Source organism: Berghia stephanieae, chromosome 1 (genome assembly GCF_034508935.2).
Source record: "Berghia stephanieae isolate SIO BIC M18660-M18661 chromosome 1, UCSD_Bste_1.3, whole genome shotgun sequence".
NCBI classification, from domain to species: domain Eukaryota; kingdom Metazoa; phylum Mollusca; class Gastropoda; order Nudibranchia; family Aeolidiidae; genus Berghia; species Berghia stephanieae.
This window is the reverse complement of record NC_088360.1, coordinates 60,100,937-60,117,765: the sequence shown is the minus strand read 5'-3', so window position 1 is coordinate 60,117,765 and position 16,829 is coordinate 60,100,937. Positions and strand designations below refer to the sequence as shown.

The window sequence follows — 16,829 nt, the reverse complement described above, 5'->3', positions numbered from 1 at the left end:
TTAGGTGATTATACGTTTTTTTGACAAAGACATTGATGTAAAAAAAAAAACAGGGGGGATGGGGGAGGGGGGAATCCTCCGAATTTTTACGTCCGTCTTCGATAGGGTGAGGAGAAATGCCTTTCACAAAGACATAATCTCCGACCACCTGTTGAGCAAGACAACTTATAATGATCACACAAGACATGTCACGAAAACCCACTGGTCACCCATCGAGCGCATGTTTGCCATTCTTGAATTATGTTCACTGGGGTGGGGACGTCCTTTGAATGTAATAATGTGAAATATCATTGAAGCTAGACTTCTTTAATACCAGATTCCATGTAAGTTTTGTATAGTATAACCTTTTAGAGGAACCGCAGTTTTCAAATGCAAGAGGTGCATTGTTCCACCTCCACCCAATGCCTTGTGTTTGTTTACATTGTCTGACCACTCAATTGCAATTCTTTACATGTACATTGTTTTCCTCTACTGGGCCGTGGACAATAAGAAAGGAATACAGAGAGGACTCGCGTCTCATCTTTTGATTGATCTATACAGTCCATGTCCACATTGATACACTCAAAAGTCGACTGAACTGGCATCAACTTAAGGCAAGTCTTTCTCCCCATTAGAAGCTGGCTCTCGAGATGGAAAGGTAGACAGAATGTTGGGCTTGAAAACGAACATGATGAAAAACACTATGCTGATGTTTATTCTGCCAGCCAATGAAGTGATGAAGTTTTGAAACAACTTCTTCAGCAGTAACGGCTCTAATGACATTTGCAATTCAGACGAAACGGAGCTTTACTACAATCAACGCTTCACGATAACCATTCTTACAAACAATAATGGCAGAATTTGTTGTCGATGAAACATGAATAAAAAGAGAAGTTTTTAAAGAAACAATCCCCCCCCCCCCCACCCCCCAGGAAAAAAAGATAATAAAAAGAAAAAAGAAAAAGAAACAAAAGAAAAAAAGAAACACCTCTTCTAATCAGTCTAATGTCTTGAATATGACGATCCATAGCCCGTAGAAATCTCGGAGGGGAAGGTCATACATGAATGGTACATGAAAGCTGGTGCTTAGATGCTAATTTTAGCTTCTCCGCTTAATCGCACACTCCGCTTAATCGACACACTAACGTGGATTCAATGCTATGAAATGTACACATGATCGATGACTGTTTTTCATCATATTTATTTATTATCAAAGACATTTAAAGGATATTAGTAGCCTTTCACCCATGATAGTATAAACTATGATCAATAAGTTACTCTCTCGGCACTAATTTGACCCTTTGTTTGTATCTACGATATTCTGTACTTTTATTATCTATGCACTATTCGTCTTGTTGGTAGAGGTTATTATGTATTTATATCTGCATATGCAGGATCTTCTGACATATGATGATAATGATGATATAATATCACAAAAACGGTCTAAATAGACACAAGCCTTTAAAAATATGTGACATCTGCATACACAAAAAATAAATAAATAAATAAAAGAAAAAAAAACATAATGAAGTAGGATACAAAATAAATCTTAAAAAAACAAGAACAGAAAACAATGTTATTTTTGTTGAACTGGTGGTTTAATGGTAAATCACTCCTTTTTCAGGATCAAAAGATCATGATTGACATCCCAGTTTGAGACTTAAATGGCATTTATATCCTTCTTCAAACAGACTTCTTTAAAATTTAAATAAGGAGCCCTTACAATGTATTGAAAAGGGTATTTGAATAAACTTTTAACATTATTTAAGTAAGATTATTGAATTGAATATAATTTAAAAACTTATTTATTTAATTTTTTATTTTCATTTTTACAAGCTGATGAACTCAATCATTCTTGTAGATACACTGCTGTCCGCTTAAGATAACTGCATTAAGATAAATTCTCACTAAAAATAAACTCTTAGGCCGTTACTGATTTTTCTGCACAAAATCATTAGTAATTTAAAACGTTTAAGAAAACTGTCCCTGAGCTAGTCTGGATAAGATAAACTCATCAATCTGAATTTGCACAAATGGTATTGACAGGGAGTCTCTCAATCAGCCCCTCTCTCTCTCTCTCCCCCCCCCTCCCCCCCCCCCCCCCCCCCCCTTCTCCATGTTCCATTTTTAGTCTCTTCATTGCGCAATAATCTAACTTGCTGCACAATATATACACTTGCCTCAATAATAAAAACAACACAAGATTAACCAGAGAATGTACATTCATAGGTGTGTAACTCCTTTGTATTCACCGAAATACACAATTTCTCACCCCATGACACACTCACACATGTGAATATGAGTTTGTGCTATAGACCATATGGGTCGTGCCATTGTCTATCATCCCTGCCCCTTCCCTCTTCATTGTGTCATCTATGTACACCTCCGAAACCAGAACGAGACTAGCACTCATCATGCAATTAGCCCGGACCATCTAGTCTTGTAATGATAACGTTTCAACTCTCCTATTTTTATTTTTTTTCAATTCTCAATTATTTTGATCATTTTATGTATGTTGCATTGTGAAAGATAACTCTAATGACAAATAAATGTACATATTAAAAAAGTCACTTTTAGTTTAGCCAAGCTGAACAGGAAACTAGGCTGTCTTTCATGAGTTATAGTTATATTTGCAAAGCGGTTTCAGCTTGTTTAGTGGATATTGCGCTATATAAAAGCTCCAAGTTTAAATTTTGATATGTATTCATTTAAAGGGAGGACAACAAATAGATTAAGCGGATCTTAAGCGGATTGCAGTGTAAATACAGTAAAAACCGGTTAAACTGAAATTTAAGGGACTAGGTATTCCAGTTTGGTTTAAACATATTTTGTTCAAGGGAGACAACTCATCCAAACACAAAATCATAGTTGATACATTAGGTTCTTTTGTTTGTTTGTTTTTAAGGGTTTCACTGCGCTTGCAACACATTAAGGTCATATCAGCGCCAGTAAAAAGGAAGAAAATAGGATAGTAAAAAGTTCTAGAATTACATTTAAAGCATCCAAGAATGAGGCAGACAAGGGGGAATTGGTTCAAGTAGGGAACAGATGTAGATTCCAAGAGCACACACTATCAGTGTAATTAGTTTGAGATCACCTAAATTCTCATCCAGACACAAGCACAGGCCTCCACTAAGAGGAATACACTCAAATGTTTACAAATCATATATACTACATAAACAAAACATAATACAGTCCATAACAGAGAGATGATTTACAATTTACAAGGGAAAAAATATCATCTCCAAAAACTAACTAACATTTGACTGTTTCCCTCCCAGCCAGGGTATCCCAAGACAAAGACAGAAACCATGTTGCAAAACAGACATAGGGGGATAGAAGACACAGTATCGGTATGCCGTGGATTTTTGTGTTTTTTTTTTTTTGTTTTTTTTTTTTTTTTGGGGGGGGGGGGGGGGGGGGGGGGGAGGTTGTTTGTTTTGTTTTTGTTCTTTTTATTAATCTGTTTTCTTTTGGTTGATTAAATTTGATTGTTGTATTTTTATTTACCAGCATTTATTATAAAACATGGTAACATGAAATGGATTTCAGTATTTAAAAAATATATATATTAAAGAAATAAAATTAAAAAATAAATATTAAAAAAACAAAAAACGAACGACAACAAAAACAGACAAAAAACCGAGAAGCTTCCCAGTTAGTGGCAGTACTAGAAATAAAGTTCTTGATGATAATGAGAGAAATCTGAGCGTTGTTGACGTGTCAAAGGCTAAAAATAGAGAGAAGCAGCAAGATGATGGGTTCCTATCAACGCACACACCGTACAAACAAAGACACTAAGACTAAGAACCTGTTTTTATGTGTTTTTTTTTTGTTTTTAAGGGTTTTACGGCGCTTGCAACACATTAAGGTCATATCAGCGCCAGTAAAAAGGAAGAGAATAGGATAGTAAAAAGTTCTAGAATTACAATTAAAGCACAAAAGAAAAGGTAAGACAAAGGGGAACGGGTTCAAATAGGGAACAGATGTAGATTCCAAGAGCACACCGTTAAAGTACTTAGTTTGAGATCACCTAAAAGTCTCATCCAGACACAAGCACAGGTCCCAACTAAGAGGAATACACTCAAATGTTTACCAATCATATAATATAATATGTAAACTAAACATAATACAATGCATAACAGAGAGATGATTTACAAGGAAAAAAAATATCATCTCCCAAAACTATAACTATACATTCGACTGTTTCCCTCACAGTCAAGGAACTCCGGCAAGGATCAGGACAAAACTAAGTAATCTCATTCCAAGACAATGACAGGAAACAATTGGAAAACAGGTATGGGGGGATAGAAGACACAGCATGTACCTCCCTGCCCACTATGGGAGGTCAGGATCCCCACCCAGTCTAAGAACCTGCAATTATTTCATCCCATCATTACACACAATACATCGGATCAAATTCTTCAACTTCAACTTACTTTATGGTAAAATAGTATAGTGTGTGTGTGTGTGTGTGTGTGTGAGTAGAGGATATTTGTGCATGAGAGTGTGAGTGTGTGTGTGTGTGTGTGTGTGTGCGTGTGTGCGTGCGCGCATGCAAATGAGAATAAAAAAGGCAATCAATAAATGAAAGCAATAATGTTGTAGTAACTCGATAAAGATGCCGTTGAGGTTACAAGACTCCAACGTCATATTGAGAGAGTTACAACATTACTGATCTCACTCACCACATTGTGCTCTCGCCATCATCAAGTAAGAACGGTCAGGATTGGATTGGTTGGGAGGTGGAAATAGGGAGGTGGACAGAGACAAATATGGCATTGTGGAGTGGTGTGGGTAGAGAGGTAAAGTGGAGAGGATGTATAGAGAGTGTATTCGGTAATGGTTGGGAGTGGGGTGAGTACGGCAGTAGAAAGGCAGATGGAGACATATAAGGAATTGTGTAGTAGTGTGGGAGGGGGAGGGGGGGGGGGAATTGGTGGCAAAATGGAGAGGTTGTGTGACAGGCAAGTGCCTAGTCTTAGTTTGCTATGGTCAGGGGTGGTGAATGGGTACAACTGAACACATTAGTTAACAGCTCTTTGTAAGAGTTATAGACGATGAAATTGGAATTCTGTTCGGCTATCAGCGTTTTTTTTTTTTTTGTTATTCAGAAATTTCTTTTCGCTTTAACGATAGTTTGATCGTAGAGGCTTTTGCTTGACTGATAGTTGATTAACAAAAACAAAGAGGAAAAAATGACAACATTTTGATTTCTTTTCAGTTTAGCAATCTTTTTGGTTTATCCAGTTTTTACTGAAGCTGTGAGTGAGTTTTTCCTATGGCAGTTTAATAGGAGTGATTTCTTTCTTTCCTTCTTTCTTTCTTTTTAAGTAATGCATAAACCTTTCAATGGAGTACCAATTGGTACGTTAAAAATAGTTCTCTCTTTATATTTCATAATGTTTACTTGTATATTCATTATAAAAAACAATATGGTAATCACATTTCTTCATAATTATATGTTATAAAGATTAAGATTTTGAATAAGCATTTTAAAAAGGAATAATGTATAAATTTCCATTTAACAAATATCAATTGATACTGTACCTCCATCAAAGTACAGTGCAACCCCTGGATAATGACATTGCCCAGAACTGGAAAATTATGTTGTTATTCCGGGGTTTTCAAGATGGTGGAAAAAGGGGGTGTGGTGAGACCCGTGAATACAAAACAGCGCGATGTGCAGACCAGGGCCTGAGAGAAGACACTTCCCAACAACGTTAGAATGTGTATTTCTTCTGTTTACAAAGGGTATACCAGTTATGCTTTCAATCTCCAATGTATATCGTCATTGTTATGATCACAAACAGTTCTCAAACGCTTTTTAACAAAACTAAGAATAAGTCAAGAAAATAAAGTGCCATATGCTGTCCCCACAGTTTTTTGCCATTTTAAACCCAAAAATTTGGAAAAATTTGCCATGAAATTTGCAAAATTTGCCATCAATATGACAAAATTTGCCACAGGTTTTACTAAAATCAAACAGGCTAAACAACATGTGAAATAGGTTGTTATTGTTTTCCTCACTATTCAAACATAACGATAAATATCCATAATTGCCCACATTGGGCACGGCATTGCCTGATATCAGTTAACCTCCACTGACCTCAGACAGGTAGCTAACAGGGAAGGTTAATGGACCCTTGAGAGTTCCATCCACTTATACACTTCTTTTGCTATGGTTCCATACTAGCATTAATTCCACACAGTGTAGTAAACATTTGTTCTGATTGGACCGTAACAAAGATCTCATTGGGAGGAAAAAAAGCGTTTTTTATTGGTTAAGTGTATGAGATGACAATGATTGGGTATCAATCATCGGTATCAACTGCCGATTATTGTGATAACGATGTTGCTAAACAGGGGTTTTACTCAAATGCATGCGCTATTTTGGGGTTTTATTACTTATAATATATAGCAAATATAATCGGGACCAGAGGGCATTTACAGTGCAACCTCTGGATAACGACAACCCCGAATAATGGCAACCCATGGATAGCGACAGTGACCTCTGGTCCCGATTTTCTTGCTGTAGGCTAATAGTAATTTTTTAAAATCCCAAAAAGTGACATGCATTTTAGGGAACACCCTTTTAGCAACATCGATATAGCAAGTTGACATCGATGTTTGATACAAAAAATCTAGCCAAAAAGAAAACATCATTTTCGACTATTGTCATCTTGTACTCTAAGACAATAAAAAGCCAATGAGATCATTTTGTTAACAACCAATGCTTACCTATCTATCACTATTTCCATTGGGTACATAGAAAAACTATTGCTATCCAGGGCTGCCAGATTTTTAAATTACAAATTTGTTCCTAGTTTATTATTTTTTCTTTATCAAAACCAATGACTTTTTCTAGAGGGATCAGAATGTTTGTGTAGTGTTTGGCTGAGATTCTAATTGGCCACTTTTAAAGTCGAAACTAACCACGAGGTACTCTGGCCATCTGACGCTATCGACAGTGTCATTACTGATCACTGGAAACCTCACTGACAAAGCAAGAGGGAATCAAGAATGAAGATATATTCCGTTGTATTATTAAACGCCATTTATTCAAATAAATATTGGTCCCAAGCCAGGATAAACGACAGAGGGAAAATGGCATTCAGGGACTGTTTATGATCATAACAACGACAATACACATTGAAGAGTGAAAGCGTATCTGGTAAACCTTTTGCCAACATGAAAAATACGAATTCTGGCGTGGTTGGGACGTGCCTTATTATAGGCACTGGTCCCACATTGCCATCTGCATTATCAGGGATCTCATCGCAATCCCTTTTCCTGCCATTTTGAAAACCAAGAATAACGACACTCCTGGATAATGATATAATTTTCTGATCCTGGGCGATGTCGTTATCCAGGGGTTACACTGTACATATAAAACTAAAATTATATTATAATTTTGTGTTATATGTATAAAAATTATATTATCTTGAAGTAAAATTGACCAGATAATACATACATGCATTTATCAAATCTTAAAAGATCAAGAAAATCACAGTCCTTCTATTCAGTCTTTAAGCTTTGCAGGTCTTCAGTATTGTCACTTGCTTTTCTGTTGGGTTTATTTTTCTTTGATGAAAAGAAGTTATTTATTTTACTTTGCCTTGAGTCATCATTTTTCCCTCTTTTACGCTCCTTGGATGTTGCTGCTTGAGCTTGTGTTTGACCTATCAAAATTTAATTTTAGAATGTATGAACAGAGATAATCAATGGCAAGTGACAAATAATATGATAAAACAATATGGTGCCACTTTAGTTCATTATCTACCGTAAAAATCAAACATCCTTGGGATAACCAGTTTTCTACCCGTCATTATTATCTGTAAGTTAGATTTAACATATTTACCAAAATTCACCTTTATAGTACCACTATATTACCCCGAAATATGCCATTGTGATTACTAGACTATATTGACTGATACAGAATGTATAAGGGGAAAATGAAGCAAATCTACTTATTATAAAATAATTAAACTTGACTTTGGATCGTAGTCAGTTAAACTAGAAACTAAGGAACGTAGTCAGGTGAACCAAAATCATTACAGTAGGAAGTTAACTAAACTTGGACAACAAAATTATCAAAATTTCAGTTAAACAAATAATCATATATTGCAAATTCTTAGGAGTTTTATTTATGGATAACTCAGATTTCGGAATTCCTCCTCTTTAAATCCACTCATGACTGATCCATTTTTGTTGAATTGTCATTGAATTTCAATTATTCACCTTCAAAACAGTTTAAGTTTTCAGCTCTGACAGCAAACCTTTGGGTTTAAGTCAAATGCTGACTTCAAACCTTTGGCTTTAAGCTGAAAAGACAAACAACCTGCCTCCATTCTGTCGATGCAATAACATTTCTTTAGAATCTATTTCCTTTCTTTAACTTCATTTGACAACACAAATGAAAGGGAAGATTAACACTTTCATAAACTGCATTAAACTATTAAGAAAGGAGTCCGTCAAGGGTGTGTTGCCTCACCAGATCTGTTTAATCTATACCAAGAAACAATCATGAGGGGCATAAATAATATGGAGGGAATAAAAGTAGGAGGTCACAACATAAATAATATAAGATACGCAGACGATACGGTACTCATTGCAACATCAGAAATCCAACTTCAAAAGATTGTTGACAAAGTGGTAGTAGATAGTGAAGCCAAGGGAATGGAAGTGAATATCACCAAAACGGAATGCATGGTAATACATAAAAACCCCGAAAACAACAACACCTGCAATATAACGATTCACGGCGAGCAACTTACCAACGTAGAAAGTTTTAAATACCTAGGTTCAATAGTGACAACAGATGGAAGATGTAACCGAGACATACGAGCAAGAATAACTCAAGCCAAACAGGCCTTCATGGACCTGGGAAACATTTTGAAAAACAAACAGATGTCGTACGGGATTAGATTCCGAGTCTTGAAGTGCTACGTGTGGCCAATCTTGTTATACGGATGCGAAAGCTGGACTACAAATGCAGAAACACAAAAGAACATTGAAGCTTTTGAAATGTGGTGCTTGAGAAGGATGCAGAGAATATCGTATACTGCACACAAAACGAACGAAGAAGTGCTAAAACAAACATACCAACAAAGGAAACTAATGCCCTTAATAGCGGATCGACAACTATCCTTTTTCGGACACATAGTAAGGAAAGATAAGAATGAATACCTGGCAAGTTGTGGAAAAATACCTGGTAAACGCGCCCGGGGGAGACAAAGAAAAACACTCATAGACTAACTGAAGGGCTTCACCAACCTAACAATCCAAGAGCTGTTTGAAAAAGCAAGAGACAGGGAGGAATGGAGAGAGATAATTCATGCAGTATCCGAAGCCTGGACCAGGCATGGAACCTAGAAGAAGAAGAAACTGCATTCGATTTTGCAATCCCTTCATTATGAAGAGATTTTAATGGCCAATATTTTTCTCCATTCAGGCTACGTTTAGATTATTAAAGAAATTGTCATCTGCTACAGAGGAATCCCACTTTTGCCAAATGCGTTTTAACTCTCAACTTTATGATGGAAAGCCATTTTGTATTCCAAAAATAAATTCAGTTGTAATTCCTTTTATTTTAAGGCCTAGGGATGAATTTTCTTTTTTTTTCTGTGCAACTTGCAGCCATCTCCTGAAAGACCACTTAATATAAATATCACACATATACAAATATAAATAAACACACATACACAACTCATTATTTAGGGAATGGTCAGGACAGACTATGCATCTTTAACAACTGTAAGGAAATCTGCACATTACCTTTTAAAGTTTTTAATACATAACAGCATAGACAACTTAAAAGATCAGAAGACAGTTCTGAGAGCATCAAAAGTTTACTATGACTGTGAGATCATATAACAGTCTTTCATCGTGAGACCTACCTGAAGAAAATTCACCTAAGATTTCACAGATCCAAGATTTCTAATAGTAAATGAATAAGTCAAATCAATTCAGATTCTCGATCTACATAAAAATCTGATAAATCAATTCTTATAATACTTATAATAAAAAGTCCTGATGAACAGAGTCCAACGTTCAGTCCAGTCAAAGACATGTGAGAAGAGGTAATGAATGTTATTGTGAGTGATTGATTCTACAAGATAGAATTTTTGTTGTTTCTATCAGATCGACCAAGAATAGAATTTGTGTTCTGTTTCTCAGATTGACCATAGACAAAACAATCCAATAACTAGAAGAGGGCAAGGGAAGAAAGGAGGAAGGGGGCAACTTATGTGTGATACGTTTGTGCTGAACATTTGTTGGCTGATGTATTAATTGAATCAGTACAGTCGAACCAATGCTTTATTCTGATTGAACGATACGAAAGTCAAAAGTCCAATTTGACTTTAAATAAAACTCATTCAAAAGAAATAGGAAGATTAGAAAATACCTTACTGTGATAATTTAAAGATAGATAATATACTAATAAGAATCAATCCTTGGTCCTTCTTTGCCTTTGATTCATCTTTTGGGGTCAACTCAGGAAATTTAGAATCAATCACACTTTGAAGAACTTTTATTTTGTAAACATTTTCTGTGTTGATGGCGTCAAATTCTGAGGACCATACAATAAAAATGATTTGATGGGGGGGGGGGGGGGGAAATCTGTGACTTTAAAATAAATAAGAATGTTACCAATAACTATACAATTTAATGGGCTGTTGGATCCTTTGTCTGTGGATGGGGTTCCTGACCTCCCATAGTCGACAGGGAGGTAATTAATGTGTCTTCTATCCCCCTATATCTGTTTTCCAGTTGCTTTCTGTCTTTGTCTTGGAATGAGATTACTTGGTTTCATCCTGACCCTGACCGGAGTCTTTGGCTGGGAGGGAAATAGTCGAATGTGTATAGTTTAGGGAGATGATATTTTTTTCTTTGTAAATCAACTCTCTGTTATGTATTGTTATATTTGTTATTTTGAATGTATAATGTAAACATTTGAGTGTATAAGAGAGTGGAATCTTGTGCCGGTGTCTGGATGAGACATTTAGGTGATCTCAAACTAAGTACATTGATAGTGTGTTCTTGGAATCTACATCTGTTCCCTATTTGAACCAATTCCACTTTGTCATACCTTTTCTTGGGTGTACTTGCATTGCAATTCTAGAACTTTTGACTATCCCATAATCTTCCTTTTTACTGGTGCTGAAATTACCTAAATGTGTGGCAAGCGCTGTAAAACCCTTAAAAACAAACAAACAAACGATCCTTTGTCTCTGAAGCTAAATTCCAAGTTAACTTAAACTTGAGCATTTTTACTGTGCCATATCCACTAAACATGCTCACAGCACTTTACATATGGTCCCTAGCCAATGGCAACACATAACTGTAAGTTCACACTTAACATTTGTGCAGAAACTTTGCGAATAAATGGATGAAATAGAAATTAATTTGATTCAAAAGTTGGAATACAAATGCAGAATTTGTGAATACCCAGTCCAGACATAAGCGTCATGGTCTTGTTTATTAAGTGCAGAAACATTTTACGAATAAATGGATAAAATAGAAAAGAATTTGATTCAAAAAGTGGAACACAAAAGCAAAATTTGTGAATACCCGGTCCAGACATAAGCATCATGTTCTTGTTTATAAAGTGCTGAAACTTTGAGAATAAATGGATAAAATAGAAATGAATTTGATTTGAAAAGTGAAATACAAAACCAAAATTAGCGAATACCCGGTCCAGACATAAGTGTCATGGCCTTGTTTATAAAGTGTAGAAACGAGTAATTAATCTAAATATGCTGAGTTCGAATAGATAGACTGATCAGTGAAATTTTGGATAATTAGCTGTTTTTATTCCCCATCATTTAGATTATGTGATTAAGCTTATGATTTTTGAAATACACAATTTATCTCACTAATGTTTTGCAATAAAAGGGGAGTGTGTGTTCCGTTCCTTTGTTTAAACAAAAACTGTTCACAACAGATGAAAAATTATTTTTTATAAATCTATACTACAATATTGAAAATTGATTTTTGAAAGATTTATCCAATAACACATGTTCAACATCAGAATAAATGACACCAGAAGATGCTCTACAACACCACGATCAAGACGTTATAAATATGACAATAATCCTAATCTGAAAACACGTAACTGAGTTATACAACCAGAGCAAAATTAGAGCAACTGACCACTAACTGAACATCATTTTACATGGCAACTACCATTTGTCCTCAGTGCTAATGATGTATCGTCTTGAAGCTTTTGTTTTCTTGAAATGTTTTATTTACATTTGTTATAGTTAGTAATACTCTCCAATTCTTTCTATTTGTTTTTTTTACACAACAAACATTAAAATGTTACATTCACATAGTTCAGAAACTAGGGAGCAGGCACCGGTGTAAGATAAAGATCTGAACAAGTGAGCAACTCAAATATCTTCGTCCTCTGTGTTCAGTGTATGTGTTGTTTGATGCAAATGAGGGTTCACAGCGTAAAACGCTAACTCTTGTGAAATTGTCGTCACCTCTGAGGTGTAATGGTAGCATGTCTGACCAGTAATCAGAAGGTCTGAGGTTCGCAGTCAAGGTAGATTCATTTTTTGGGATGGTTTTTTTTCTTTGTTTTTTTTTAAAAATTACTGTATATGTTTTAAAGGATTTTACGGTGCTTGACACTTATTGAGGTCATATCAGTGCCATTAAAAAGGAAGAAAATGGGATAGTAAAAATTTTTAAAATTACAATTTAAGTACATACTCAAGAAAATGGAAGAAAAAGTGTAATGTATGCCCTAAAGAAAAGCTTTTTGCACAATTTCCTCTGTCCACCTAGCAGTGATTAGGTATTTTAGATCTGGAGGAAAGTACATGCAGTAGCCTAGTTTTGACTGTTGGTTTGATGAAATGGAATAACCTACAGTTCAATTTACCTTATAGTTCTAAATACTACTCTTATTGCATCAATCTTTTTTATGCAAGATTTGGCTTATATCAGTTTTTGAGCAAAGTTAAGTATAGTAAAATGACCAATAAAAAGGAATATAAGATTCGCATACAATAGTGGTCAAAATTGAGCCCTCATATGTCGGACAAGAAAAACAACCAAGTCGGAAGCAGCTAATAGTAAGATAGATATGGTTCTATCACATAACATTCATGAAGTACCAAGGTCAGTGTGTTACCAAACATTAATGATTCTGCATTAGCTGTATCAGTCATCTTTTTTTGTAAAGCCAAAGATGAGTATAAAGTGATCCGAAACATGCAGAAATCGTAACTTACCAAACTGTTTGAATTTAATCAGGTAACATGGTTCCCCATCCTTTTTGCATTTTCTCAAAAGCCTGCAATAATAAATTTAAACAAGTCATAAATAAACGTGGAAGAAATTATTTTTACATAATCATTTTACTCAATGCCAAGGCCTATTAAAAGTTCAAATTAATGCTCTATTGAACACGTGCTTTATTCAAACAAATCATTACAACATAATCAGGAACCAGAAATCCATAGGATGGCCTGAAATACCTAAAAAAGGAGTGAATACTGACAAACCAAATAGGTTTTATTTCAACTAGTCTTGCACCAGGTACAACGTTATTTCTGCCAACATTGAAGTGCCTCTATAATCTGGTCATCGTATATATGCATTTTGATATCTTGCTTTATCGCATTTTATGACAGAATTGCATAGACAAGTTTCTCTCCATCAGTTATAGTCAAATTACTAATAGATAGCATTATAATAATTCTCAATTATTATCACCTCTTATCAATGCTTTCCATCGTAAAAATGCAGAAGCCACTATATTCAAGAACAACATTAACAAATGAGGTAACCTAGTTTGCATTCAAGGATACCATGAATCAATTAAAACATATTGCTCCAGAAATACAATAAGTTGCCTGCCTGTGTAATTTACTTACTCGACAGGAGTAATAGCAAGATCTCTTACTTGCCCGTACAAAACCATTTTCACTAAAGCAGGAAAGAAATTCTTTGTGTCATCTGCAATTACTCCAAACTGCTCAGTCAGTTTTTCTATGACATTTTGGTAGTTCGCTGTTTTCAGCATTAAATCAATACAATTGGATGCACTTTCATCTTTACTCATAAACTCAAAAATTATCTGAAAAGAAAAAATTAATAAAAAATGAAAAAATAAAACAATAATAATAATAATAATAATAATAATAATAATAATAATAATAATAATAATAATAATAATAATAATAATAATAATAAGCGAACATATCTGGAAATTAATGGACTCAAGCACCTGACACAACATCACATGGGACATTGTCTCAAAACAAAAGAGCTACTCAGGAAACACCAAAAAAAAAAAAAAATGCAACTTATCATGTCTAGAAGAGAAATTTCGCATAGGGAAAAAAAACCAACATGCCACACTAAACAGAAAGAGGGAACTTCTCAATACATGCTTACACAGAAGAAAATTCTTACTATCCACAACACATTCCACTACCCAATGAAACATCTATAACCTCAGACGCCCCAACACCACACACAGCAGACATACATATAACCAATATATAAGTACTTACATGAGAAAAAATGACACTGAATCAGGTGAACAGAAATTAAATAGAAGAAATATATGCAATAAATAATAACTAAATAATGAACTTCTTAATTAAAACCACTAAGCTATCTCAATTAATCTAGTAGGCATTGACAGCAAACCAGCAAAAAATTAAACTAGGGCAGTGCAACAGGTGAAGATTACGCTGTGCCACGTCATCTGATAATCTACATATACAGAAATTCAGAGAGAGATAGTGTACGAAGTTATTTTTAAATTAACACTTGTACCTAGTAAAATAACTTATAACTGTGATCAAGACGATAAAATAAGTTATTTATTTAAGTTGTTGGGTGCCATTGTGACATTTCAACTTATAACCCAGAAAGTGGCAGAGCAAATAAATATCCGAAAACATCAACATAAGAAAAAGATAGAGAAGAACCAGTAGAATTGTGGTAGGTAGAGGGAATCTGTTGATAGTTTCCCTCCAGAACAGGCCGATGCACTCAGATTAGCCTGGGTAGAGAAAGAGGAGAAGGTAGGAAGCCGAGCCTCTAGTAATAATGAAAGGAAATCAAATTTAATGATGATAATAATAATAATAATAATAATAATAATAATAATAATAATAATAATAATAATAATAATAATAATAATAATAATAATAATAATAATAATAATAATAATAATAATATATACTTTATTCATAAAAAAAAATGGAAATTTGTTTACAGACGTGGCATGCATAAAAATGTATAAACACAAAGTTGAGAATTTATGGTGACAATGTATACATATATATATATATATATATATATATATATATATATATATATATATATATATGCAAATGCACAAAAATATAAAAAATATACAACCAAGAACCAATAGCGACACTTTATATTTTAATTTGATAAATTGAGATAGACCATACCTCTGGCCTCTAGTCCGAACTTGTGTGTGTATATTTTTAAAATAGTATTTAATTTAAATCACAGTTGCGCGTTAAAAATTTGAACACCATGTGGCAAAAATGAATTAACTCTTTAAGATTCAACCCGACAAAAACCGACAACGACATAATATTCATGGGCGGGGTAGCCAAGACTGGCCTCAGTAAGTAAAATCCAATCGTTGTGAAGGAAATGACAGGCCCTGTCACTGCCGCAGGGTGTTTTCAGCTTTGATTTTTATAAATTTGCCGACAGAAAAGAAAATATGTTTCAGAAATTGCGATTTAAATCCTATTTTATTTGCGGGTGAAAATCATTGACATTGCACTTTGTTTGGTAAAAATCGGTAAAAAATTACGACTTTGGTGATGAAAAATGACTTTGAAGACAATTATTGTAAACTTTTAAAAATATTATGAATAATTTATAACTCCCTTATTTGTGGGTCGATTTTGTCATTCGAGGTCTCAATTTTATTGTAATAAAGAGATAGGAACTTCAGAGTTATTTTTTCTGATGCGAAATTATTACTTTGTAATTTTAGCACCAAGAAAAATAGTCGGTAAATAAATTTGTAACACCTCTTTGATAGACCGCCAGGGTCCGTTCGTGTAGAATTGTGAATCAAACGTCTCAAAGTCTTCGACCAATCACAGGCTATCTATCCAGCTGGCCGAAACAAAGACGCTTCTCCCCGTCGATGTATTACGCTATTGTTATGCAAGGAATATAACACCTTTTTGAGTAGGCCTAAAACCTAAAATCTAAAAGTAAAAAATATAATTCTGAGGAATTTGAAAGTCACATTGCTGAAATCAGCTTGAAAAAAAGAAGTACATTGGTCTTTGTTTCATAAAAATCGGTTGAAAACCAACTGTTTTACGAATAAATTTGATTTTAAAAATTGCTTTTGTTTATTTTAGCTTTTTTTAGCAACTTTTTTATTTATCGGCCGATTTTCTTGATTTTTATACCATTCTTTATATCTCAAAGAGACGAGATCAGTGATATACTTTGTTTGTTTCAAATGTAACTAGAACATAATTTGGCTTTTTTACCTATCGACCATGCCTGGATAATTTATTCAACAACGTGGCGATGTGACGCAACTATTCCATGGCCGTCTTCCACTGCCTAAACGATGATTCAATTCATTGTTGACGGCTGTTGACACGTGAGCTGCCAGAACGACCAATCGTTGAAGGCTCAAGATGCTCAGTAGCCAATCGTTCTTCGGTCAAAAAACTTATGAACTCACGAGAACAAAAGTTTGAAATTTGGTGATGGACGGACCTATGAAATCGTTTCTGGGCGGAGTTTAGCCATGAGTGACCGTAGAAAACGAAAAGGCGACTACAGATATCAAAGAGTAGGCTTATATC

The 16,829-nt window shown here is 34.6% G+C and overlaps 1 protein-coding gene across 4 annotated transcripts in view; it reads right to left on the bottom strand.

Moving 5' to 3' along the window:
- Positions 1-1,555: 1,555 nt before the first annotated feature.
- The window catches only part of LOC144978602 (flap endonuclease GEN homolog 1-like), a 51,859-nt gene continuing 36,585 nt past the window's right edge, over positions 1,556-16,829 (bottom strand). For 3 of the 4 annotated variants that reach the window (XM_078924885.1, XM_078924898.1, XM_078924907.1), the window contains 4 exons: positions 13,872-14,074; positions 13,227-13,288; positions 10,438-10,552; positions 1,556-7,663 (listed from right to left, as the gene is read on the bottom strand). In XM_078924885.1, the coding sequence (XP_078781011.1) occupies positions 7,498-7,663; positions 10,438-10,552; positions 13,227-13,288; positions 13,872-14,074 (546 nt within the window). In that variant the 3' untranslated portion in view covers positions 1,556-7,497. Of the gene's footprint in view, positions 7,664-10,392; positions 10,553-13,226; positions 13,289-13,871; positions 14,075-16,829 lie in introns of all 4 variants that reach the window. The other variant, XM_078924889.1, reaches the window with a different exon arrangement.